Here is a 24,708-nt window from a genome sequence, read left to right as displayed (position 1 = left end):
TGAAAGGTATTGGGAAAATCAAAAGAGTAAATGTTTGAAATGAACAATTACCAAATTCAATAGCACCATTTATAAAGTGCAGTTTGAAATCCCTATTAGAATTTATGATTAGCAACAATTGCATTCATAGATAAAAGGATCTGACAGTAGCTGTGCTGCAAGTATGTGTAGACAGTATGAGTGTTGCTTTACTCTCACAGGTGATTCTTCACTGTGGGGTTTGGCTGCAATCCTATTTTCAGAATGCTGTATTTATCCTGAAAACATGATTTTGTTTTATTTCTCTTTCTAACTTCTCACTTAGCATGCCAGTGACTGTAAGCTATACTGTTGGGGATGAGTCCAACTGTAGGATTCTCATTTGTTATTTTCCTTACTTTTTGAATCCTTTGGTTAAGTAAAAGAATAACTTTTTGTTGGGTGTTTTGCTCCTCTTCAGGCTCAGCGTTTAGCAGCAGAGCAGTAGTCCCACCACTGATCTACCGCCTGTGTGTTTGAAGAAACTAAAAGTGTGTGTCTTGCCTGACCGAGGACTTTTTACATTAGGTACAGTAACTATGCAGGTAACAGAAGTTACATTTTCCTTTTTGTATCAGTCATATATGCATATAAAACAAAGAGTATTTGGATAATTTGAATAAAATATATTGTATTGTTCAGATGTACAGCAGAGCTCTGCAGCGAAGCTTACTTTCCCATATTGTGAGGAAGGATAAGCAGTTGACAGATCAAATTTACTTAAGATTGCTCCCTTGAATTTGCCAAGTGAGCATGACGTCAAATTGAACATCGTGTGGCGACGTCAGTTTTCATCTCCCAGTAACTGGAGTGAACTGGAGCCAGTTATTCAGCAGTGGGTAAGTCCCAACTCACTCAAGTCATATGCTCATTCTTCATACAGTATGTAAAATACAAAGTAGATGCCATGCAAACAGGTTTCTAGCCGTGACTAATCTGCTCCCCTTGTCCCTGACTTGGCTTTAAGGATTTAGGATTTTATTAGCACATGGACAGCTCTCAAAAGAGCTAAGAAGGAAGCAAGATGTCTCCCTCGAAAATACATCTATCATCAGTCAAAATGTTTGCATTAAACTATGTCGGATAACACTGTTGATAATAATACTCAAAAGAGTGTAGTATAATGCAAGAATATAACTTCAATGTAGACAAAAAGAATTGCTAAGTAGTATTATAGCAATGATTATAGGATAATAGCTTAAAGGACATCCCCTTCGGTGGAGTTTACATACAATTTGTTGATCAAATTTGATGCATTGCTGTAAGCTGAACTATGCAAAAGTAAATAGCTCAAATAAGGCCTACTGTGACTAAGTCAAGTCAATGATATGTCCATACAAATGTTCTATAGTAATAATCCACAGTCATGAAACATAATAGAGTAACACTTCTGGAAGCTATTTGAGCTAGCAGCAAATGTTAATCTCTGATCTTTAATGTACATGTTGACATTCCTTCACTTTGTTAATTCATTTGATTCCAGCACTTGTAATCAGATGTTGTTGTTGTCGCTCTGTTATTCGGACACCTTCACTCGAGTGAAGGATCTGATTACTTGCTAGTCTTCTTTAGATTGAAATGTTTAAAATACATTTTTGCAGTTCAAATCCCAATAGTACTTGTGTCTTTTTGTTTCATGAGTCACGTCTACATGGCATTTCAATGAGGTACTCCTCTGATTTGTACCAGTTTCAAACTTTCAGTTAGAAAACTTTGAGGGTCAGCCTGTGTTTGGCCCTCAGCACATCTCCAAGGCAACTGATTAAACTGCTCTTTGGGAGCTTGATTGGAAACACAGAAGAGACAAGGCTGAGTTTAAAATGCTTGATAGATACTATAGACACTTACATTTTGATTGACAGATGCATGGGGGAAAAACAGATTTTAGAGATGTCAATATGAATCCATCATCACATTAAACTTCCTGAAATTTAAAAGTTGAAGATTTCCTTTTTATGCCCTGCTTTCAGTGCCACATTTTCAACATCTGAGAAATTGTTCAAACTGCATACTCGTTGATGCATTATATTTACTGATTCATTGATCCATGCAGAGTACTTCTTTAAGTTATATAGTTTGACGGGATGAGATCTGTTTCCACTTGTTGATAGTGTGCTGGCTTTCATTCTTCCTTCTTTATGTTATTATTCAGGAGAGGGCCTTTAAACAATGCATTACTGAATTATCATACATAACTTATTATATTATATTACTGCATGTCTGTTTACATCATATACGTCTGTTCACACGTCTGCTTTCATCTGCTTACATGCATTTCCTTTTACATCTTACTCCATCGCTATGCTCTGGATCCAACTCTGTAACTCTGTATCTAGACACTTTACTCTCTGCTCTTCCTTGTATCTAACTTTGTAATTTTGTATTCTAACTTTGTACTAACACTCTTGACACTTTATTCTTTGTTGACTCTTATCTTGGTTAAATGTTTTAGCATAGTTGCACTGTCGTTCATTTGATGCTCTGTGTGCCCTTGAATTGCCCCCGGAGACAAATAAAGTTTTTTCACTTGAATTGAATTCAAAATAGCAACACTTAATGTACAAGCGCCGTCAATGCAGATCAGATTCATCAAATCTCAACATGGTTATATATTGTCCAAATAGTGAGAAGAAATTCGGAGTAAACAGACATTATTGGCATTTCTTGTTTTTGATATAAATGTACAATGCTATATTATTTGAGGAACATGAATGTTCTCTAATGAAGGTGTTCTTGATTTCATGGTCAAATACAGATTCTTTTCTCTTTTGAGTGACTTCCACATAACTCAGGGAAAAGAGTCTTGACCTCCACTGATTCAGCAGTTCTCTGTCTGCTGAAGGATTTGAGAAAAGAAAAGAAAAGAAGCTTTGGAGTTATTGAGTTTGTCTGTTCTCGTTGCCTGTGATTTGTGGAGGAGAGAACAAGACAATCTCAGTCCTTTCTTTCTGTCAATAAAAGACATCAAAACACAGATTTTCATCATCTAACCTTCACTCCCCCATCCTCTGACACAATCACAATGTTTGACCTAACACATTTGTAGCTTCTTCTGAATGTATTGCAGAACACAATCCAGTTACGCACAGATTCTGATCAAATAAAACCTGCCAGAGAAAGGGTATTTAGATTTTCTGTAAATATCTTTCTATCCTTCCTACTTGAAAATACCTCCAAAATCATAATGAATGACTAACTTTTTTGTATATGAAGAAGAGCTACGGCGGCTACAAACATATATCACCAGATGGATAAGAATCCGAAAGATCCAGAATGTTGTTGTTTTTTTTTTTAAAAAGACATCTTAAACCAAATGCAAATATCACTGAAGGTCTTCTTTCAATGTATGAATGAATCAGTCCTCTGGCCAATATGTCAAAACAGTCCCAAAGAGTCAAAAGGGGAGCCACACGTCCTGGCAGAGTTATGTCGATCTCATGAAGCCACTCCAGAAAATGATTGGTCAGGAAATAAATCCATTGACAAGAGGTCACAGAAGCATCCACAAAAATCTGACTAGAGCACACGTTAAAACTAAACCAGAAGGAGAGAGTTGCAGGTTTAATACTCCTTTTAATCTGTGCTGCATTGAATTGGATAATCTCTCTCTAGCAACAGTGTCTCAAAACTTCTGATCAACTGATGGCAAAAACTTCTGTCATCAGTTAAATATACGGCTAAGGAATCAAGGTAACAGTGCAAAGCTCACCTATTATCAAAGCTGTACATTTCTACAGTCTACCTGCACGATAAAACACCTAGAAGCCTAACTGCTACTCACTAGTCACAGTCAAATGCAGCCCTGCATGAATCCAAACTTATTCAACATCACCACTGTTCATCTCCTCAGTCTACCTCCTCTCTGTCCCTAAAGTATCTTATTGTCATTCCTAATCACTTCCCCAGAATCATAAACAATCTCACAACTTTCCCCCCCTCTTATTCAGCCCTCTCTGTTTATGCAGTTCCCAGAAGGCATTGCCTTTTACACTGTCCCTCCTCGGTGGCAAAGATGTCAGGAAAACAAATAACGGCAGAAAACAAAACAAAACAAAGTCTCCTGAAATACCTTGTGGATGCCCAGAGGAAGGCGCCGGACAGACAGATGAGCAGATAGGTTCCCTCAGTCCTCCTCTCTCAGGCTGCCTCCTCTCACGGCGTGCTGTGGAGAGTGACTGCTCACAGCCTGCCTGGCATATCTAATTAGAGCCAGGCTGTTGCCACTATCGGGCAGAGGATCTACCTCTCCAATCTCTCCTGACTCAATCTTTCCCCATCTCTGATTTTCTTTTATATTTATGCTGGAATATTTAATTGTAGACAAAAGGTTACTCTGGGCTCTATTCATCGCACACAGGCAGAATAATCTCCTTTAAAAGGCTTGACATTTCAGGCTTTTCAAAAGGGGCTGAAAAAATTATATCCCCGCTTTTGTTAATCAATGAAGTAGAACTCACCCGAACAAAAGAATTAAATTGCTTGGTTGGGTTAATAAAACACACAGAAATAGCTGCTTCCTGTGGGCTTTTGTGCCTGCCACTGGCTCCCCCCCATATGCAACCAGCACTGTAATTCCATATGATTTGGGGGGCAATAACTCTCATTTCTCCACACAGTTGGCTTTTTAAAATCCTATTGAAAGAGCAGTCTGTGAGGCTGGCTGATTGGGACCTCTCGCCTGAGCCTGGCTGCTGAGCCGCCTGGCTAGCAGAACAGGCTCTCTCCATTCAAAAATGACTTCCACTGAGGAGAGACAGCAGGTCCACTACAATTTACAATTTCTATACTGCCCCTGCCTCACAGAAACATTGTAATTATGCAAATGATAGGGGCAATAATTAGGCACTTCTCTGTCCCATTGTGTTAGCTGTTTCGGTCCAATGGAAGGAGAGACCCAGCAGGGCACATTGGGTTTAAATTGCTCCTTACAGACAGCTTGCAGATGTTCATAGCATCCTCAGGCCTGTAACTAACTATCACACTGAATCAGGGTGTCTGCATATAAGACAAGTGTAGCAGCAGAGTCAGGGCTGCTGATATTTGATACATGGTATTACATCACATTCTGTTTCACCAGTAACACCTACCTGTTTGATGAGTCCTTAATGTAAGCACCTGAAGTAACCAGAGGATCTCTCTGTATTTTACAATTACTTTGATTTGTATGATGAAGCACAGGTTTAATAATTAAACCTTCAACCTTGTTGACTTGTCCAACATCCAACCTGAGATTCCACAGGTTGGTTCACACCACAGCAGAACAGATTCTTGTGTCAGTTTGTAGCAGTTTCCTCTCCCCCTTCTCTTCAATCCAAAAACGGATTTCCTCCATGATGTTTATTTTGCAGACTTGAGGAACTTTTCCACCTGCTTCTTATTAAATAAAATCCAACTGTATAACTTCAATAGCATGATTAGCAAGATGATTACCCCCCCCCCCCCAAAAAAAAAAAAAATAATAATAATAAATTAAGGATGGATTCATGTTTTGCACCCTTTGACTTTGGCTCACTTCCTCCAAGTCACCGAATCCTCCACCAGCCCAGGAGCGCTCGCTGTGGGCAGCTCACTCACTGTAACATCTCTATAGGTTCCGAATCACGTCTATAGGTTCCTGTTAGTGCACGGGTTGTTTGTTTCAGCCTGTGTAGCATGTCTTAACAAGTGTAAAATTGAATTTCTCCTTGCAGGATTAATGGAGTATATCTTTCTAAACTGAGTTATCCACTGGACTTCTGTTTTACACATACTGTATGTATTTATGTCTTTATGTTGTTATTGTGTATTGTCTGTTGCAAACCAAATTACTCCTCAGGGACAATCAAGATTTCCCAATTCAATCCAACAAAGCAAATCAAATGAGTTCACAAAAATTGTAATGTACTATCTTCCAAACTAATATCTGAAGCTAATGTCATGCTTTTCTAGCTTTACAAATGTAATGATTAGAAAGGTGGACTGTAAAATGACTGAAAGGTTTCAGTGTACAAGCAAGACATATCCACACCTTGGCAAATGTTCGAAGATGGCATCAGAGAAAGGCTTCTTTTGTTATTCATTGTGTTTGTAAACAATATTATCTTCTTGGACAAAGACTCAGAAACATTTGTGTTTTAGATCTACATGAAAGATCAAGTTTATTTAAGAACTACCTGCATACAAAACATATTGCACATCAACCAACCAGAACAATCCTTAAAAAAAAAGAGAAAGAATAAACATACTGTAGTTGATCCAACAAAAACTCTTGGGATGACACAACTCTCAGTAGTCCAAATTTTCATTTTGTCTTGAAAGAAAACCCAAGGTAACGCATGTTTTAGTGTCAAGAAAAAGAGGAGCTTCTCTTGTTTTTGTCTTTTTTTTTAAATACTGTACATTTTTTAAATAAATAAACCAAATAAATCTCTTCCTTAGTGGAACAGTCGTGACCAGTTTCCAGCCAGCCAGTCTGAGGAAGAACCATGAAAATGACATCATCGTCACCTTAGCTTGGTTTTCTAGAAACATCTCAACAACGGGGAGGTCTGGTTTCTAACACTTAAACAGGACGTTTGTAATGAGTGGGCATGTTGTAACCTCAAGTACAACAAACACGCTTTCTTTTTTACTCAGTCTGGCTTGGAGGAGGAAACGGCACTCAGACTGTCCGGTGAGATGTTTCTGGGAAACCCAGCGCTGACAGCTACATTTCTGTCCAGCAACAAACAGTTAACAGGCCAGTTTTCAGACTCGACTACAATCAACTTTTTTTTTTTAACAGAAACTGTTTCAGTGCAAAGAAAACAACTCTTCTATCGTTTGCTTCTTTTCCAGACACGCTGTAATAACATTTCTTCGATAACTGAAGTGGTTGCATATTGAAAAAACAGAAAGCAGCTAATTTAAAACTTGTCAACAGATATATTTATATATATAAAGGATAACTGGACTCATTTCCCCCACAGACATTAAGAAGTAACACACCTGATTTTAAAAAGATATGCCTCTGAAATGCTTTCAGTTTGCTTCAGCGTTGTTCCTGCAGTGCAGCAGGCATACATACAGACCAAGAAGACACCTGGTTCGACTGTGGCTGCAGGTAACACGGAAGAAAGTGAAAAGAATCCAGACGGTGTGCAGAGCCAGGCAACAACATGTTGAATCTACTCTCAAGGCACAACAGCTGATCACATGTATGTTAGACATACTCGGGGTTTCCAACAAAGCCATCTGCACTGTGGTACTGCTCATGCAGAACACTTAATGTACAAACTACTTCAGATGCACAAAACATCCTGCACAGACAGTTGTGGAAGCATCTTTCAGACTTGTTTAAAACCCTGCTGTGATTTTTTTTTTTTTTTTTCCCCATTTAAAAAATAAGAACTGCTGCATTCATACCACAGTATGGTTTGAGTGGAATCCCTGTCTGCATTTTCTAAACACTGCATTCAGTCCGACTTCTCAATGGAGAGTGGGCTGAAAAATACAGCTAAGAAGATGTCTGTAAATGTTTGTGTGTATTTGACTATCTTTGGCAAGCTCATACAGGAAGAACTATTCTTTCTTTTAAAAAATGTAGTAAATGAATTGTTGGAGAGAGCACGTGTGTAAAGGGGATGTTAAGGTTCAGATCTCTGAAAGTTGCACAGTGAAAAAGGTTTCAAATATTTGCCAAATGCAGTGAAAAAGAATCAACAGTGCTTTGTATTTAAATGTTCTCACTTGGAAGGCTGCTTCAAAGACGGAGAGATTAAATCAAGTGCAGCCAAAGAATTTCAAATATTTGAAACCATTTCCTCTCTCGGACCCGACTAGGAGAGTCCGTTAACCACAGGTTGGGGGTTCGAGTCCCCCTCGTAGGAGACTTTGGCGGGCTTCTCAGTAGCAGTGGTGGGACCGCTGTCCTCTTTGTCTCCAGCATTGCTGCTGGACCCATTGGTGGTTGCCGGGGCCGACGGCGGGCTGTTCTCAGCGATGGTATCCACCTGACCCTGAACAGAAACACAGGAAGTTTAAGTATTGAACTTTTCATAAAAGGCAACAAATTCCCCTCATGAAGCCATGGGGGATTAAACAGACCTACACAAACACCAGGTAAACACAAAGTTACGGCTGATTGGCTCATTCCAAAGATAAATAGTAAATGAAATGTTTCCAACGCAATGTGATAGCTGACCTGACTTGTTTATTCATTACACAAAGGAGTAGTGAACATCTCTGAGAAACAAACTGGGGTACATGAAAGAATAAATCCTCATCTTTGCGTTGAAAAGCAAATCCTCCTAAACATCCTCTCATGCACTGGACACGGTAAAATAAACCAACATTTATGAAACTCTGAAAAAGTTACCAAGCCAGGCATGACTTGGCCAGCATACCTGTGAACCAGTGCCAACAAACTGATGAGATAATAACAGAAGCTCTGCCATCTAAAATCAAGTGGGGACTCTATTCTTACACAGCGAGCTGTATGTCTGACATCAGCATGAAAAACAAAAAATATATCTGAAAAATGGGCATTATACTGTGAGTGTCTATGGGGACAGACTCAGCATTTTTGGACATTTTGTTTCAGCGTTTTTTGGACATTCGAAGTTGGCCTGTTCATCAGCTGTGGAGGTCGCCTGCTTATGTTTTAACAGGTAACGATCAAGCTTTAAGAGCAGACAACAGTTTGAACATGCACTTTGTAAAGTTTGATTGTGCTCTGCCGACAGTTTGTTAACACCGGGCAGGTCAGTACTAACCACATCCTTGCTTTTCTTGGAGTCCTTGGTGTTGAGCTGTCTGCTCTGAGACTCAGCTCTGGATATGTAATCAGCCACCGTCACTGCACAGACAACAGAAGAAAAGAAAACCACTGACGATGAAAACGTCTGTTCTCTTTAAATAACAGAGTCCGCCCGGCATTCACAGTGTGGAGAATTAAAAAAAACAAACAAAAAAAGTCAGTCAGTCTGGCAGTCTTCAGCGACATTTTCAACACTTTCACACCACAAACAGCAACAATGTGTTCCTGCGCCTGACTGGAGGTGTCGTACACATGACATTCAACACAACAAACAGAAGTTAGAGGTCAGGTTTACTGTGACACACCAAACAAACCAGGACGACCGTTTGAGTAGCAGCCCGACACGATCCAACACAGAAAAGCTGTAGCCTCGCTGTTAGTGAAGAAGCCTGTGTAACAGTGCTCTCATTGTGCACATGTTAGGAGAGTCACTGTAAAGGCTCAAATCATAAACTTAGGCAAAGCTAATCGTGCAATCTTCAGGACTCGTTTGGTTCTTACTGGTTTAGTATGGCACACGGACAAACACCTTTTAGCGTAACCGTGCGGCCAAACCGTTAGGAGCGCTGTTGCACACAGGCAAAGGGGATACGGGCTGTTGCTAAGTTACCTGGCTGCCTCTCTTCAGGCAGGCGGATGCGGCGGCGGCGACTACGGTTACGACGCTGAGATTTTGCCTCTGGGTCATCTAGGGTTTTTAAGGTCATCACAAAGAGAGGGGTTTGGAGCTAAATTACAAAAGAACCAGAAATCTTTTTTTGACCAGCAACGGCTCCTTTCTGACTTACATGGCTGTGCTGCGTAATCAGCCCCGTTAGCTTTATTACATTCTTTATTACGTCCTCTTTTCTGACTTACTCGTACTCAAACACGCTCATAAAATGTTTGATGAAGTTGTTCAAAAAAAAAACAAAAAAAAAAACACACTTCTTACCAATTCCGTTTTCGCTGACCGAGGTATTGTCCGACTCGCTCATTCCGTCAATCAGCGTAGCGTCTTCGTCTGTTCTGCGCCTTCGAGATCTTCTGCGGCGGTTTGCAGGCAAGTTGGACTCGCTGGCATCTGTATCGGCGGTCTGGTCTGTCTCCGTGTTCGTCTCTTGGGCGCCGTAGGCGTTGTGATCCTCATAGTCCCGATGTCCTCCTGCGACGTCAGGGGATTCAGAGGAAATGTCACGGATACAGTCAAACAACCACGTGACAGGCTTTAACAACGTGAAGGAATTCTTTTGTCTGCTACGTGCTTAACTAGTATGGAAGGTCAAAGTGAGACATGTCATGCTCAAGCTGTACGTTTGAACAACAAACAGATGGTGAATGATCCTGACTTCTGTCATCTGTATTGCCTGGTGAAACTCTTTCGTTCACTTTGTAAATAACAACAACAACAAAAAGTCCTTTGTTTTGGTTTGAGGAGGGAATGTTACCGTAGTTGTTGTTGTATCCTCCTCTTCCTCCTCTCCCTCGTCCTCCTCGGCCTCTTCCGGGTCCTGGCCTCCTGCGACTGTCTCTTTGTGGCCGTGAGCCTCTCTCCCTCTCCCTGGAAGTCAGAATGCCAATAAAATCCGTTTAAATCTGTAACTTAAGTATCAGCAACTTGACGCACAGAGTAAACTAAATAGCATTTACATTTGGGGTAGCTGCACCTCGTGTAAAATTTTTAAACAATAATACAGAGTCTTCGATTTTATAGCTGTATCTGTCTTATCTTGTCAGCTGCCGCGACAGTGCCACCATGACCGGGGACTACAGCGTCTATACATGTGGCGCTCAACAAAACTGCAAGGCTTTCTGACGCCTCGAGTTTGGTTTGTTGAGTTTATGTGAATCAGGGACATTGAACAAAAAAAACAAAAAAAAAAAGAATCACAGAAGAGAAGAGATGCTTTGTACTAGATTTAGCTAACTAGCTCATTTCCATCTGTTGTCCCTGTCCCTCTGATATCATCGAAAACTTAACTCTTGAGTCCAAATTTTACAAAGGTTTTTGGTCTGGGGTTTAATTCCTACCGTAGAGAGTGAACATCTTAGAGAGAGAGAGAGAGAGAAAGTGGAGAATGACAATCGGGCCAGTGCAAAGGGTGAGGATAGAACCCAGGCCACCCACTTTATGGACTATAGTCTCTGTACACAACATAACCGCGAGGCTCTCCAGCAACTCCTGTTCAAACTTTCTGGTTAGACTGTAAAGAATCACCAGCTGGAGAAAAGAGGAAATCGTGACCGAGCTATCTGAGATCAAGTCTAGGTTGGATAAATCACAAACTCACCTGTCCTGGTCGTCTGCAGCCAGTGACCAGTCACTGAGCTCCTCCCTGCGCTCCGAGTCTGTCTCAGAGGCGTTGGACTGCTCGGAGTTGGTGCCTGGAAAAATACCAACCACACAAGAAGACAGTGAGACAGTCCCACATAAAGGTAAGGATGGATGAAGCTATTCTGGGGCACAGTGAATTCTCCATGCATTACATTCTCCTCTTATTTATATTTCCTTTAACACACCCTATCCATTCTTACGCGTTGAAAAGTTGCCTACCATATCCAGTGCTGTAGCTGTGTCCTCTGCGCCCACGCCCTCTGCTATTATAGGAGCGACTGCCATGTAAAGAGGACGAGGAGGCATTAGCGCTGCCGTCTGTATTATATGCTCCTCTCTCCCCTTTCTCTCCTCTTTCCCTGTCAGAGGGTCGGTGACCCTGGGTGATCTGACGCAACTGTTCGTCAATCTGCATCCTCTCGAGGCGAAGCTGCTCGACCTCCTGGAGGAGAAAGGGGGAAAGGTGGAATGGTGTGGTAAAGAGGAAGAAAAATAAGACAAAAAAAGACACCAAGAAACAATGTGAATTCATTCTTCAAACACTCCTTTTTATCGTTTTCTTTCCCCCCAGTACTTGATACGCCTCATCATACACACATCACATTCCCTGTGCCTTGTGTTGCTTTTTCTGAATCTTGCTAGGCTGTGTCCCTGTGAACAATCCACAATCTGCCTCAGCTCCTCCTCAAGCTGCTGGCTCTCCACAAGAAGCTCCACCATCTCCTACACGTACACACACAGTGCAAAACACACACACACACACACACACACACGACAGAGCACCAACACAGCAGCCAAAACATGCAAAAAGCAGGACACACACACAAATATGCAAAAAGCACAGGACACACACACAAACATGCAAAAAAGTTTACACTGTGAATTCCAAACTGCAGGACGGCAAAGAAAATATTTTGATGTTTTCAGAGGTTTCTTTTTCTGTTGTTTACGAGCGGTTGAGAGAATCTCTAGGGGTTTTTTTTGTTCATTCTGGTGAATGTTCGAAACATGTCATCAGTATCTGGTTGATGATTATTAAACTTCTAACTGACTGCAGTCCTGTTTGCTCCTTGCACTCCCGCTTTTTACGCATTACTTCCCTTCTCCCCCATCACTACGACTCTGGAGCTGACAGATATTATCAAAATGGGCTCAACTTTTAATCCTAGAAAAGCGAATTTGTTAGTTTTTCCTGATTCTTTTAACCTCCAGAGGAAGGAGAGACCCGAGTACTTTTCACCCCTGCAGTAGATTAAAACAATGAAGCTTCCCATAACATCTTTGACTTCTGCCTTTTCTCAAAAAAAAAAAAAAAAAAAAAGGGAACTTTTTATGTTATGAACAAAAGTTTATGACTGTAATCACTTTTGATTGAGCAAGGGAAGCCAGTATTTCAGACAAGGTGACGGCTTCCAACATGCAATGTGTGTGTCTTCCTAAAATGGATCTGATATTGTATATAAAGGGAGTATTAGTAGAGTGTTCAACTCTTTGTTTTCACGTTGTAGAAATATCCTCAGGTAGAAACGATTCATCTAATAGAGTTTATATTATAGACTTGTTTCATGTATTACCACTTTGAGTACTCACACAGCACAAAAGAAGGATTTCTGTTTAGTGCGATAAATCAAACATGCTTTTTTTTTTGCAGCTTTCACCTGCCTTCATTATTGGTTCTGCTAAAGAAATGGATGACAAAGCAACATGCAGTGTATAAAGCTTTGACGTGAAATGAAGGTAAAGAATCGGCACAACAAACCCAAACGTATCCAAATCAACCTTTCTTCATCCCAAGTCAGCACACAAACACAGGCGCACACAGACGGACATGTATACATACTGTAGATCTCCTTACATTGAGGTAAGAGATGTGGTACTCCAGCAGGACCTGGACATTGCCAATACTCTCCTTGGTACCGACAAAGGTGAAGGGGACCATTCCCTGTGTCGACAAAACACAAAAAAACACAACGCACATGTTAGTATGGGGCTGACGTAGACGACGTGGAAAAGAATCGTGCAAAGAATAAAAGTGGATCTGTCAACGATCAGCTCCGTCAGTAGCAGTATAGATGTGGCTGTAGCAGGCTTACTTCCTGTCGGGGCTGCTTGTTGTCGTTGTCTCCTTCTATCCTGACCCTCACCACGCCCGACTTGTCCACTATCTCCTGGATGACCTTGCCGTTCTTACCGATCACTTTGCCTGGAGTCACAGAGAAGGAAAAAGATAAGGAGACTAGTCGCCATATGATTCTAAATCACAGAGATGTTCAAGCAGGCTCTGTGAAGGATTAAATCATTTTAGTTTGTGAATTAATGCAGTCCTGCATTTTGTGTAATGTTATTTTAGGGTGTTTTTCAGGGTGTCTACATACCAACAAGGTTCCTGGGGACCTGGACAGAGTCCTCCAGGAACTCCAAATAGTTCCTGGCCTTCTTCACTGCCTCTGCTGACTGAAAGACAACACAGGGTTACTTTTTCCAATGTAGGCTTGACAAACACAAACACATAAAGACATTTAGCGTACAACTACAGTCACATATTCATAAAGAGACAATTATCAAACGCGGCAAGCAAATAACCAAGCACCACTGTGAGAAGACACAGATGCACACTACTCACATTCTCAAAACTAGTTTTATCATTCAGACAAGATGAAATGTCTTTCACCATTTGTTTCAGTAAAGAATAATGTTGATGAATAATGTCCAGAAGGAAAAAAAACAGTCCTTCTCCCTACCTCTCCGTAGATCCTGAAAGTTCCAGTCTCCTCATCCAGCTCGATGGCAGTGACACCTGGAACTTTCCGTGCTTGCTGGATGTTGTTGCCATGGCTGCCGATGGCCAGGCCCATCAGATCCGTTCTCACCGTGAACTCCTCCTGGAAGGAGGACACCAGCTGCCTGGAGCTCTGCACAGAGAGAACATCTATTCAACATTTGGCTTTAATCGTGAGCGTCTGTTTGGCGAAGGGTTTTTGAGGACGTTACAGATTCTGATAATTGATGATTTTCTTTTAGTCTTTAGTTGAAGTTTTGCTGCCTATGTGAGCAGGTCACGTGCAGTGGGACGACCATCAAGACGTTGCTACAGACTGACCTCCAGGTGTTTTGTTGCCTCGTGGTTGCGTGACATGAGCAACAGCTTGGTCCTGATGCTGCGCAGGTGCATGTCACTCAGCAAAGACACACGCTTGACTGTCGTGTCATTCATGGACTGTGCAAACACACACAGACACACAGACACAGACACAGACGCACACACAAAGAGAGAAAAGAAAAAACAAGAACCCACATTAGATAAAGTAATCTTGACAGCTGCAGTAATGGCTGAGTCATCGACTGGACAAACATATCAAGCAGGACATAGTTGAACACATCCTGTAGTAGTGTTGCTGCTACAACAATAAACATTCAAATGTCATCACAGAGCGACATCAACACAGTTACCATGATCACTAGCTGGCTGCTGTCAGGGCAGTATGAGATGTGAAGGGCTCCCACAGCTTTCTTAAAGTCCTTATGAGCGTTCTCATTCTGGCATCTGCGAAATTAGAAGAAAAAAAAAAGACAAAACTTTAAACTTGTGAATCCTTAATGCCACCTCATATGTTATTCTTATATGAAGCAGAAATGCAGAGCTCTGACATTAGCGTAACAATGTTTTTGAATTCCTCGGGTGAAACTAATGTCTGAAGAATAGATTCATGATAGCATTGGTGTACATGTTCTGAACATACGCTTCTTGTAGATCCTGAGGAACAGGGACAGTGCACTTGTGAAAGGAGTTCTTGGTGATGGCCTTGTTGGTGTTGACTGGACGCAGACGCTCGAAGGTCACGATCTCATTGTACGTTGCATCGCAGGCTGCATACTCTATCACGTAGAACTGAAAAGAGAGACAGGCTCAACTATAGACACAATTGTGAAAAGCAGGTTTTCACCTTCTAAAACAAAACAAAGACACCATCTTTTCACCAAGTTAGCACGCTTCACAAATTTCTTACACTTTCAGTCACCAGGTTTATACGATTATATCTAGCAGCACTTATTCTCTCAGCATCAATTTGACATTCATGATGTATAAATTCTTTTTTTTTCTGACCAACACTCACCTCTCCCTTCATCATGCGGACTTTAGCCAACCACCAACCGCAAGGCTCCTGATCATTGGCTCTGGACAAAATCTGTTGTGATGGTGAGACAGAGAAACAACAAGAGAGGGGTAAAAACAAGACTTTGTGTATGTGTATGTGTGTGTGTGTGTGTGTGTGTGTGTGTGTGTGTGTGTGTGTGTGTGTGTGTCTGTGTGTCTGTGTGTGTGTGCGTGTGTGTGTGGTCCTCACCTCCACCTCTTCGCCTTCTCCGATGTCCTTCTTGCCATCGGTGGGCGGTGGCATCCTGACATCATTAAAGGGCACCTGGCGCTCCGGCTGCCAACTAAAAATAGGATTAGAATGACTTAAGATGCTGAAACACAGCGGTGCGACATGTGTCTTAATAAAAAAAAAATCTGGCATATGTTATGTGAGCAGCTCGAAGACAGGTGAAAGAGAGACTCACTTGTTCTCAAAGGCAATGGTGAGAGAGTCATCGTGGATATCTTTGACAAAGCCCTGCATGACAGACGGAGACACAGACAGGCGGAGCACATTAGAGCCTGACAGCTGATTGAAATGAAGTGCCACCTGTTCAACTTACAACGACTCTACAGGACAGAAAAGATACACAACGTGCTGACATTTCTCCTCTCTGTTCTCCTTTGTGAAGGACAAGAAAACAAATAAGAGGCATGTAATAGAGGAAAATGGTTTTATTAAAAACAAAGAAAATTACAAAGTTAAGAGCTACGTCTACCTTCTTGTGTGCTAAATCTACTTTAACAACTTTTAGAGTTCATGGCAAAAGCAGTTTTTGCATCATTGATGTTGTTTTAGTTGGCAGATGGCATCATGATTCTGGGTAAATAAAAATGTAAACAGCTACATGACTTCAAGCTGATAGATTAAAGCGAAACAAATATTATGTAGTATTTAAATTCAGCAGAAATGTGACTCATTTAATGGATCCAGTGTTTACAGTGTGAGGATAAGCATAACATGAATATGTTCCCTTTTCATTGTTGTTGTTTGTTTTAACATTTATAGATCGCACAAGGTATAAGTATGGAAAATTGGAACAAACTGATGAATGACCACTAAAATACAATGACCACAACTCAGTTTGTGCGTTTTAGAAACCACTGTATCACTTGGTGTGACAAAATGTAAAATGTATGTGGCCTGAGATGATGGTTTAAAACACTAACATATCATTGCACACAGATAAGCTCTAAAAGTTATTGATTAATAACAAAGACGTGCCAGAAATTCAAAATGTCACACAAATTCAGAAGCATAAATGACGGCCTTCTTCTGTCAGGGTGCATTGTCATCTACACAACAAATGCATCACATTTTATCAGAAGCTTTGTATCACACCGCCACAGACCTAAAGAATTCAGCCTCAGCAGCTGACAAGCAGGGAAGTGGACAAAGTGACTCATGAAAGAAGGGTTGGGCAGAGAAGGAAAGTAACAAGGTCCATTTACTTCATTTTGAATTCATCCTACTTTCTATTACTACTTGACACAACGTTATTGTTTTCTGACAGCTGAAGATACAGATTACTTTCAGATAAGATGCTTTAATAAACTTCCCAACTATTTCTTGATCCTTTCTCCTACTTCTTAAGCTAAATAAAAACAAAGCAAACTACTCTGTGTATAATGATCCTCTGGATTATGGTGGTAAAATCACACAGTGTAGACAAGTGGGAATATTTGGACAACGTTAAACAAGCATTTCTTTCAATAAACATATGTGATTGTTTAAAGGATGGAAGTTAATGGAGAAGGCAGAGAATTGGGGGGAAAGGAGATGAGGAAAGGAAATGAAGGAAACAGGGTACAAGAGCGAGGAATGGAGAAGGCAGCAGGTCTGGAAATAGCTTTTTAAGTCTGCGGTATCAGTGACCCTCTTCTCTGACATGCCAGCTGGTTAGGATTGACAGGGAACAGCTGGCACACACAAACACATACAGAAAATAGCTTCAGCATGATGAAGTATCAAATTATAAACTTCCTTTGAGTGTGTAAAAAATCCTTCTATGATGCCTCCTGTATGAATTAATATAGAGGGATTTCAGACCCCTCCAATGACCGAACACATTTGATACAATTACTGTAATCTACTCACTAAATGAAGCCTCACCTCATCTTTAAAAAATCCATTTCTTTTGACGTCAACACTTACTCAGAGAAATAGCAAGATAGCTAACTTTTAGCTCGGTGAAGCTCCAACCTAACATCAAATAGCGTTGAATAAACAACATATAACGCTGATATGTTGTAAACTTCAGTGATATGATCGTGTTTCGTGTAATCTAAAGTAGAAAGAAAAGTCGATAAAAAGTGTAAAACATAGGAGTTGAAGACTTGCTTGCGACGTTAGCCTAGCATGCTAACTGTGGCTAGCATTGCTACAAGAAGCTAACAGCAGGCAGTTAGCGAGTCCAGCTCGAGTAGAAACCCCGTCAACGTGCTCAATGAGATCCCGAATAAAAATCATGTGTCGTGTAACACACTGTCGTGCTTGATGTTGTGTTGATAAGCTGGTATTTACCTTGTAATAAGCTCCGTTGGAGCCACGGACCTCCACCGCCAGTTCTTCCATATTGGAAACGCAAAGGATGCTGGGACGACAGGTGCTCCAAAAGGCATCCTGAGCTGATGATCGGAGAGGAGGCAGCTCTGTGAACTGACCGAGAATGATCTATAAATACTGACTTAGACACACATCTGAGGTACTTTCACTCTTCTTGTTTGTCCTCTTATCATTCCATTTCATATTTCCAAAGTGTGTGTTTTTACCTCCAGCACATTGGTGGACTTTGTAGGTCTACATTCACTCCAGTCTGCTGTCTGTCCTTAAATCAGGATTGTAGAGAGGCCTACACTCTACCTGTATCCCATCTTGTCAGTCATTTTGAAGGCACAATCACAGACTGTAAGGGTACAACATCAAGGGGACACAGACTCCCATACTGGACATGTAGGTGGGATAAGGGGATTCAGAAATCCAAACTTATTCGTCCTAAATAAAGTAAACAAGATGGGCAGTCCAGATATAAAAACATACAGCAATGTCAATGTGTATAATTAGTTTTTTATTATTATATATAAAGTTATGGATGATATCAGACACATTTTTATATTCAATTCAAAACCTTTATTTTTACTCGAAAGACACTGAGGTTTCCCTCAGTGACATCGAGTTCACAGCATGTATGCGCGGGCCTACTACATTACCCCATTATGTTTTTCTGTATACGTTTTTATTAAGTCTTCACAAGATAGCTTAGTCAGCAGTTAAAATAAAATTTATACATATATATTTACACAGCCATTTATCACCTGTATTGCATCTCTGTTCTGATTTGTTCTATGTTACAGCATGATAACAGCTGTACACAGGTTAACTCATTCAGATTCACTTGAGTTATTGAGGACTCTTAAACATAAAACATCTTGAGTTACTTCCTTTAACTGAGGTTTATTACTTCTGGTAATAAAGTGACATGAAAATTGAAAAAAATGATTTACCACACTCACCCTTGTGTATTGGAGGTATTAAAGGACCAGCATATAGAATAAATTGCCATCTAGTGGTGAGCTTGCAAATTGCAATGAGGAACTTGTGATCCCTTTATATGAAACTCCTCCTGAGTCCGGGTTTTGTTTGTCCATTCTGGGTTACTGTAGAAAAAGGAAATCCAACTCCCTGTGATGATATTCAGTAAAGAGCCCACAGAAACACACTAACAATAAGGTCATAAGACATTAAAAAAAAGTGTGAATAATTGAACTCAACAATTTAATTTGGTTGACAAAGGAGAGGGGTTTTTTTTATACTGTAATGTTAATGACAACTTGTGGGTGTATGCTGCGCGTAATATTTACATTCTATGCTGCTACATTACAAAACAAAATTAGCAGGCAAAGTAATAAAGAGAGAGAGACACTGTTGAGGTAAACTATGCATGCTATGTTAATGTAGGCTATAGTGTGATGGTATTGCACCACGATATCAGAAATATATCACGAGTATTTGCCCTAAGAAAACAATAAGCTTTATTTGAAAGTTGCATTGAAAGCAATTGCTGTTAATCTACGGCCAATTTTCAACATTAAAATACTGTTTTGATCTAAAACAGTTAAGAACTGTAGTGAGCAATGCATTGTGATGCTCAGCAAACTGACAAAGGCCATGAACAGTATACTGATGTTTTAAATTACAGGACATTACAGTATTTTTTATTTTTTCAGTTTTCAGAGAAGGAAACACAATATATATTCACTCAACTTTTAACAAGGTTAGATGTAATTAATAATAATGTGTGCAATCTGTTGCCTCAATTTTATTGAGTAGTTAATGTGTATCTCTTTTTACAGTATAGCCTATAGCCTACACCACATAAGCAATGTTATGATGAATATCCATAACACATGACTATACAACATATTAGATGGAACACCAGAAGCATCTCTCAAACATTGCATTTTAAAGCAGTCAACAGAGGTATATGCATTGACATGTGACACACACACACAGACTTTCAAACTACCGGTACTTTGAGTGGCAGCAGCGCTGTCCTCTCGCCAGTCCTCCTCTCAGTACAGCTGGATGCAGCGTTAGAGAACCTTCTCATCCTTCCATCCGGACTTAAACTTGTTTAAGGTTCTTTTTAAAAGCAAACTGAATCAGCGGGGCCTTGTTTCCGAGCAGCATACTGCGCCGATGCTCTGAGAAGACACTTTGGAGCATCAAAAATAAGTTTACACACATGACAGTAGAAGCTCCTAAAGTTAGGGCGAAGGTGTGTGCTGTGAGAACAGTCGGCATAGCCTGGATTTATACGGATATCCATGGCAAAATTAAGTGAGTAAGCCGGAAAAAACTCATCCAGCTTTCAAAAATCTGCAGCAACCTCGAGTGGCTACAGTGACGTAGGCTACATCACGTACATAGCTTTCTTTTTAGTCGGTCTGTGATAGGCTGTTGCAGTGTAAATTCCCATCAAACACAATCACACCATTGTTTAGTTATATTTTTGATGGTTTACTGATAAAGAATGCAACATCAATGCAACATAATTTGCATCTATCTAACATCTGTGCCTCAAGTGGGGGGGGGCACAAGCATTTATGCGGGTGGCCCCCTATGGCCCGCCGATAACGACGGGTGTGGAGGGGGGTCTGCAGAAGTGTAATCCCACTGTCAACAGACTTCTGAAGTTCAGTTTTTCTTCATCTCTGTTGTTTTGCAGAAGACACATATCAGCTGATGTCTTTGTCAGCGTAGTCATATAACATACTGTTGTTGTTGTCTTTTTTTCATTCATTTCACAAGGCCCTCTTTCCTACTATAACAAGGAAAAACTTAGGCTCAAAGACTAATTGAAAAGTATTTTTGATTTTAAAATGTATTGCAACGTAATGAAAACATGATAAACTGTGAAATCTTTTAAATACAAAGCTGCCATTTTTAAAACTCAAATATCCCAAAAGAACACATTTTAGTACTTGACTCAAACTATCTCCAGCTTATAGCTTTAATTAAAAAAAAAAAAAAAAAAATTGACCCTCCATTCATTAAAAAATGCAGCTTATAAACAGTTGAAGTTACTTTGATTATTCAAAGTATTGAAGCCTGATGTATTTCACAGCTGCTTCAAGACAAACACATAGCAGACAGCACGATGAGGAGTAGTCACACATTGGCTCGTCTGTTTGAAACAACCACTGTGACACCTAGTGGCCAACAGTTCGCCTCCTGTGGCACTGTTGCTGCTGTTTATCAGATATTTACTATCTGATTTAGCTCCACCATGAGCCTGCATAGCAGAGTTACACCACAAAGCTCAAAGGGACACGAGGGACGAAGGGACATTCAAGCCAAAGACAGGCTTGGATATAAAGCAATACTGGTATGTTAGACCAGGAAGCAATTTAAGCAAAAGAAACAAGAAGTTGAGACTGGTCACGTTTTGCTTTTTTTTTTTAGAAAAGATTTAATGACATTGAGAGTTTGAAAAAATTAATCCAACATCTGCATGGTCTTGAAATCCAAACACTCACTGATAACAAACTGTATTTATCAAGTAAACTTACACTGAATACAATGAAAACATGATCATCTACAAGGTTAAGTTGTACGTGCATGTAAAAGACTTATGTAATAATCAAAATGCAAATCAAATATTTGACACATGATAGTTTAAAGGTATGTTTTGAAGTTTGGTGACTGTGTGATGCTGCAGAGATGCAGACAGGGTGGTTTCTTAAGTGTTGGTTCTGTGTTACTCGTGTGTGTGTGTGTGTGTGTGTGTGTGTGTGTGTGTGTGTGTGTGTGTGTGGCACTTTGCTAAAAAATACTCTGCTCGGTGTGAAGACATTACCACAGACCCTCACAGTCTGCCTGAGAGTCTGTTCTCACGTTCTGATTTAAACCAGTTTACCAATTCCATTATGCTAAGCCTGAACACTGGTTGGGGAAATGATGAACGATTATGTGAAACACATAATCTCCCTGCTGCACCATCACCGCAATATGGCAGCCAAATTTCATTCATCCTATCCAATTTCTTCCTTATTTAAGGGAAGAAAATTACTGGTCCCAGTAATCAGATATGTAGCCAGGCTGTGTGCAAGAGTTAAGCTCACTCCCATTAGGCTTTCTGCCTTGCTGCTGCTGTAGTCAAACACACACACACACAGACACACACACACACACACACACACACACACACTCACACACACAGAGGGAAGGATACACGTGTTCCACATGTCTGACCCGCCTCACTCCTTACATCCCCTTTTCACCCATTTCAAGGACCATTATTTGGTCTTGATATATTCTCTACAACATCATCCGTTAGCAATGCCAGTTTGTAACACAGTGTCTCTTAAGTGGTTTAGAGAGCAGCAGCCCACACACACACACACACACACACACACACACACACACACTTCAAAATGTCTTCTCTTCTGCACAAATGTTCCTTTTCCAAACATCTTTTTTCCTAAATGAGTCTTAATTAGATAAGAATGCAATTTTTGTCTTTTTTGCCGTTATTATCCTCAAACGTAATGACGAGACATTATTTGCCTCCATCTTCTCTTTCCACCTCACCTTTGAGCTGCAGTATTAGACACCATGTAATTTATTGCTAATACACTGTAGGTGTGGCAAACAGAGCAATGTATTGAGCCTATGACTGTTTGTTCTGCTCCACACATGTCCAATTTCTCTCTCCAATCGGGAATGCATTATAGGTGTAATTGAAAATTAGTAGTACATCTTTTTTTTTTTGAGCCTGGTAATTTATCAGGCTCCATTGTTCCTGTGTGACACCTCCAGGGCCCGTTTTCTAACAAGGAGCCTGGAGCACCCAAAGGCTTTCTGCTCGCCCGGGCCCTCGCCGCGCTCTCTCTGCTTTGTCACTAATTGTGGCCTCCTCTCCACTGAATTGTGATTCGGGTAAAAAGAGCTTGTTGGCTCGATGCGATGAAGCTGCCGGTGACGCTCTCGCCCATTATCAAAGATACTCTTGATCTTTTCAAAAGCAGGAAATAGATTTTTTTGTCCCTCCCAAGCCCCTGTTCAATCACACAGAGGGCTGAGAGAGAGAGAAGGGTGGGGGGGGGGGGGAAGTAATTTGCAATGCGTCCATTAGTTCTTCATTAAAGCAAGATTAAATTGCACCTCAAATCACATCTGCCTTTTCTAGAGTAAAGGGTGACAGTTTTAGGGCCAAAACTAATTACTAGTGCCAATGAATGAGAGAGGAAAACAGGGCTGTTTTTACATGAGATAGTGTGGCCTGTCATTATATTCAGACTAATTCCACTCTGCCTGCTCTCTTAATGAGACCAGAGCATCCTCACATCTCTTTCTCTGTCTGTATCTGTGTCTGTGTGCGCTCCAAATGTATAATTTTGATAGCACTTGGAGTTTGCATTAATTAATTTTTCCGGGAGACCTGCTACAAGTGCCGAATCTGTGATGTTCTGAATTATAATTTAGAGAGAATGAAAAGACAGACAGACAGACAGACAGACAGACAGACAGACAGACAGACGGACAGGCGGACAGGCAGACAGACAGACAGACAGGCTGCTGCAGAAACATCGACGGAGGAGAATGAATCTGTAAATACTAACAAAAACTACAAATACTAACTTTACATACACTTTAGTTGTTCTTCTATTTCTTTATTTGTAGTTATGTAGTTATTGTTGGGTGACCAACCTCTTTGGAGTCCATCCATTTACTGAAACATACACAGTTTTTCTTGTGGCAGGAAACGTAAGGTAAACAGAAGTTTGTAAGTATGTTTGAAATTGAAGTTCAAGATAATGGCCCCAAAACTAAGCAGAAGCACTCAAAATATGTTTCCCAAAACAATATCTATAGCTGAAAATGTTGGAACGTGGTTTATAAAGTAACCAACCAAACATTTAGCAGTAGCTAACAGACTGTAGAGCTCCAAAGCCATTGATTTCACAAGTCTAAACGCTGGTGCAGTAGTTAGTTGGGCTGTCTCACAGCAGTAAGACTAAACAAATGTCTAGGTCCAATATGTGAGCACACCTGACCATATAAGCTGATTCAGCTTCTGATAAGGTTTTAATTCGAACCCTAGTCTAACCAGGCACCTTTCTGCGTGGAGTTCAATTCTCTCCTTGTATGTGTGGGCAGCTTCATCCCCAAGTCCACAAACATGCTTGTTAGGATAACTGATGACTGTAATAGGTGTGAGCATGTGCAAAAGTTTGTCTGTCTCTGTATGTCAACCCTTCGAGTGAATAGTGAAACGCATAATCTCCCTGCCGCACCATCACCGCAATATGGCAGCCCAGTCCAGGGTGCTCCCGGCCTTTCACCCAATGACAGCTAGGATCAGCTCCAGCACCCCATAACCCTAAAATGGACAAGTGGTATAGATAATAGATGGATGTAAACATTGCCAAAACACAAAGATACCATGAATTGAGTCATGTGGCAAGTGAGACATTGTATTTCACTCTTTGCACACTACTGGAAGCTCTGAAAAGAAAATCTAATGTTAAGTATTTTATGTTAAAGCTCTGTTTATCTGAGCCAAAGTAATCACCTAATATTGTAATATTAATAAAGAGGAAAGAAAATTATTATTATTACATCTGTAAATCGACACAGAATTCATTAAAGTTGTTTTAAATGCAACAACTGCAAATATGGCTGAGTTTTCCTCTCCTCTCCTCACGGCTCAGATCGACAGCATCTCTTCTCCTGCGCTGTGAGGTTGAGGGTGGTTAGATTAGTCTAAGAGCTGAGAGCAGCCGAGTCTCACAAACAGGATTTAGCATGTTGTCTCACAGAGGCAGCCTTGCCTTTGGGATCACATGGTGCTGATGAGCCCTGGGGCCTAACATGCTTATGGCAGATACACTGCGATTTACAGAGACAGGAGAAGTGCAGAGTACACCAACTTAACATGAGTGCATTTGTTAACAGTG

General features: G+C 40.7%; 1 protein-coding gene and 1 long non-coding RNA gene across 6 annotated transcripts in view; both read right to left on the bottom strand.

Moving 5' to 3' along the window:
- LOC306828319 overlaps positions 1-4,241 on the bottom strand; it is a 45,913-nt gene extending 41,672 nt beyond the window's left edge. Inside the window, exon 1 of the long non-coding RNA XR_013779725.1 lies at positions 4,088-4,241. This is a non-coding gene — a long non-coding RNA (uncharacterized lncRNA). The remainder of the gene's footprint in view (positions 1-4,087) is intronic.
- A 1,882-nt stretch (positions 4,242-6,123) lies between these two features.
- On the bottom strand, positions 6,124-17,893 carry fxr1 (FMR1 autosomal homolog 1). 5 transcript variants are annotated; one of them, XM_079349581.1, is made up of 19 exons: positions 17,771-17,893; positions 15,672-15,724; positions 15,455-15,548; positions 15,224-15,295; positions 14,849-14,997; positions 14,559-14,652; positions 14,209-14,325; positions 13,850-14,020; positions 13,484-13,562; positions 13,202-13,311; positions 12,964-13,050; positions 11,706-11,831; positions 11,328-11,550; positions 11,065-11,158; positions 10,222-10,334; positions 9,729-9,938; positions 9,405-9,482; positions 8,751-8,833; positions 6,124-7,994 (listed from the first exon to the last, which is right to left on the bottom strand). In XM_079349581.1, exons 1-19 carry the CDS (start codon positions 17,819-17,821, stop codon positions 7,815-7,817), a joined length of 2,184 nt encoding a protein of 727 aa, XP_079205707.1. In that variant the 5' UTR covers positions 17,822-17,893; the 3' UTR covers positions 6,124-7,814. The 5 variants fall into 5 exon arrangements, with proteins under 5 accessions (XP_079205707.1, XP_079205708.1, XP_079205709.1 ...); XM_079349582.1 differs by lacking the exon at positions 11,706-11,831 and having other exon boundaries at positions 12,964-13,059; XM_079349583.1 differs by lacking the exon at positions 11,706-11,831 and having other exon boundaries at positions 12,964-13,056.
- Positions 17,894-24,708: the final 6,815 nt, after the last annotated feature.

This window comes from Symphodus melops (assembly GCF_947650265.1).
Source record: "Symphodus melops genome assembly, chromosome: 8".
NCBI lineage: Eukaryota > Metazoa > Chordata > Actinopteri > Labriformes > Labridae > Symphodus > Symphodus melops.
Note: the sequence above shows the minus strand (reverse complement) of the source record. Positions and strands in the feature narration are given on the sequence as shown.

What these genes read in the sequence shown, in the direction of transcription:
- fxr1 (XM_079349581.1), bottom strand. Translation starts at nt 17,821, where the DNA reads ATGGAAGAACTGGCGGTGGAGGTCCGTGGCTCCAACGGAGCTTATTAC. An exon ending in ACCATTGCCTTTGAGAACAA is followed by an intron (nt 15,549 to 15,671) that starts GTGAGTCTCTCT and finishes TCCTATTTTTAG; the next exon opens with TTGGCAGCCGGAGCGCCAGG. An exon ending in TCCGCATGATGAAGGGAGAG is followed by an intron (nt 14,998 to 15,223) that starts GTGAGTGTTGGT and finishes CTCTCTTTTCAG; the next exon opens with TTCTACGTGATAGAGTATGC.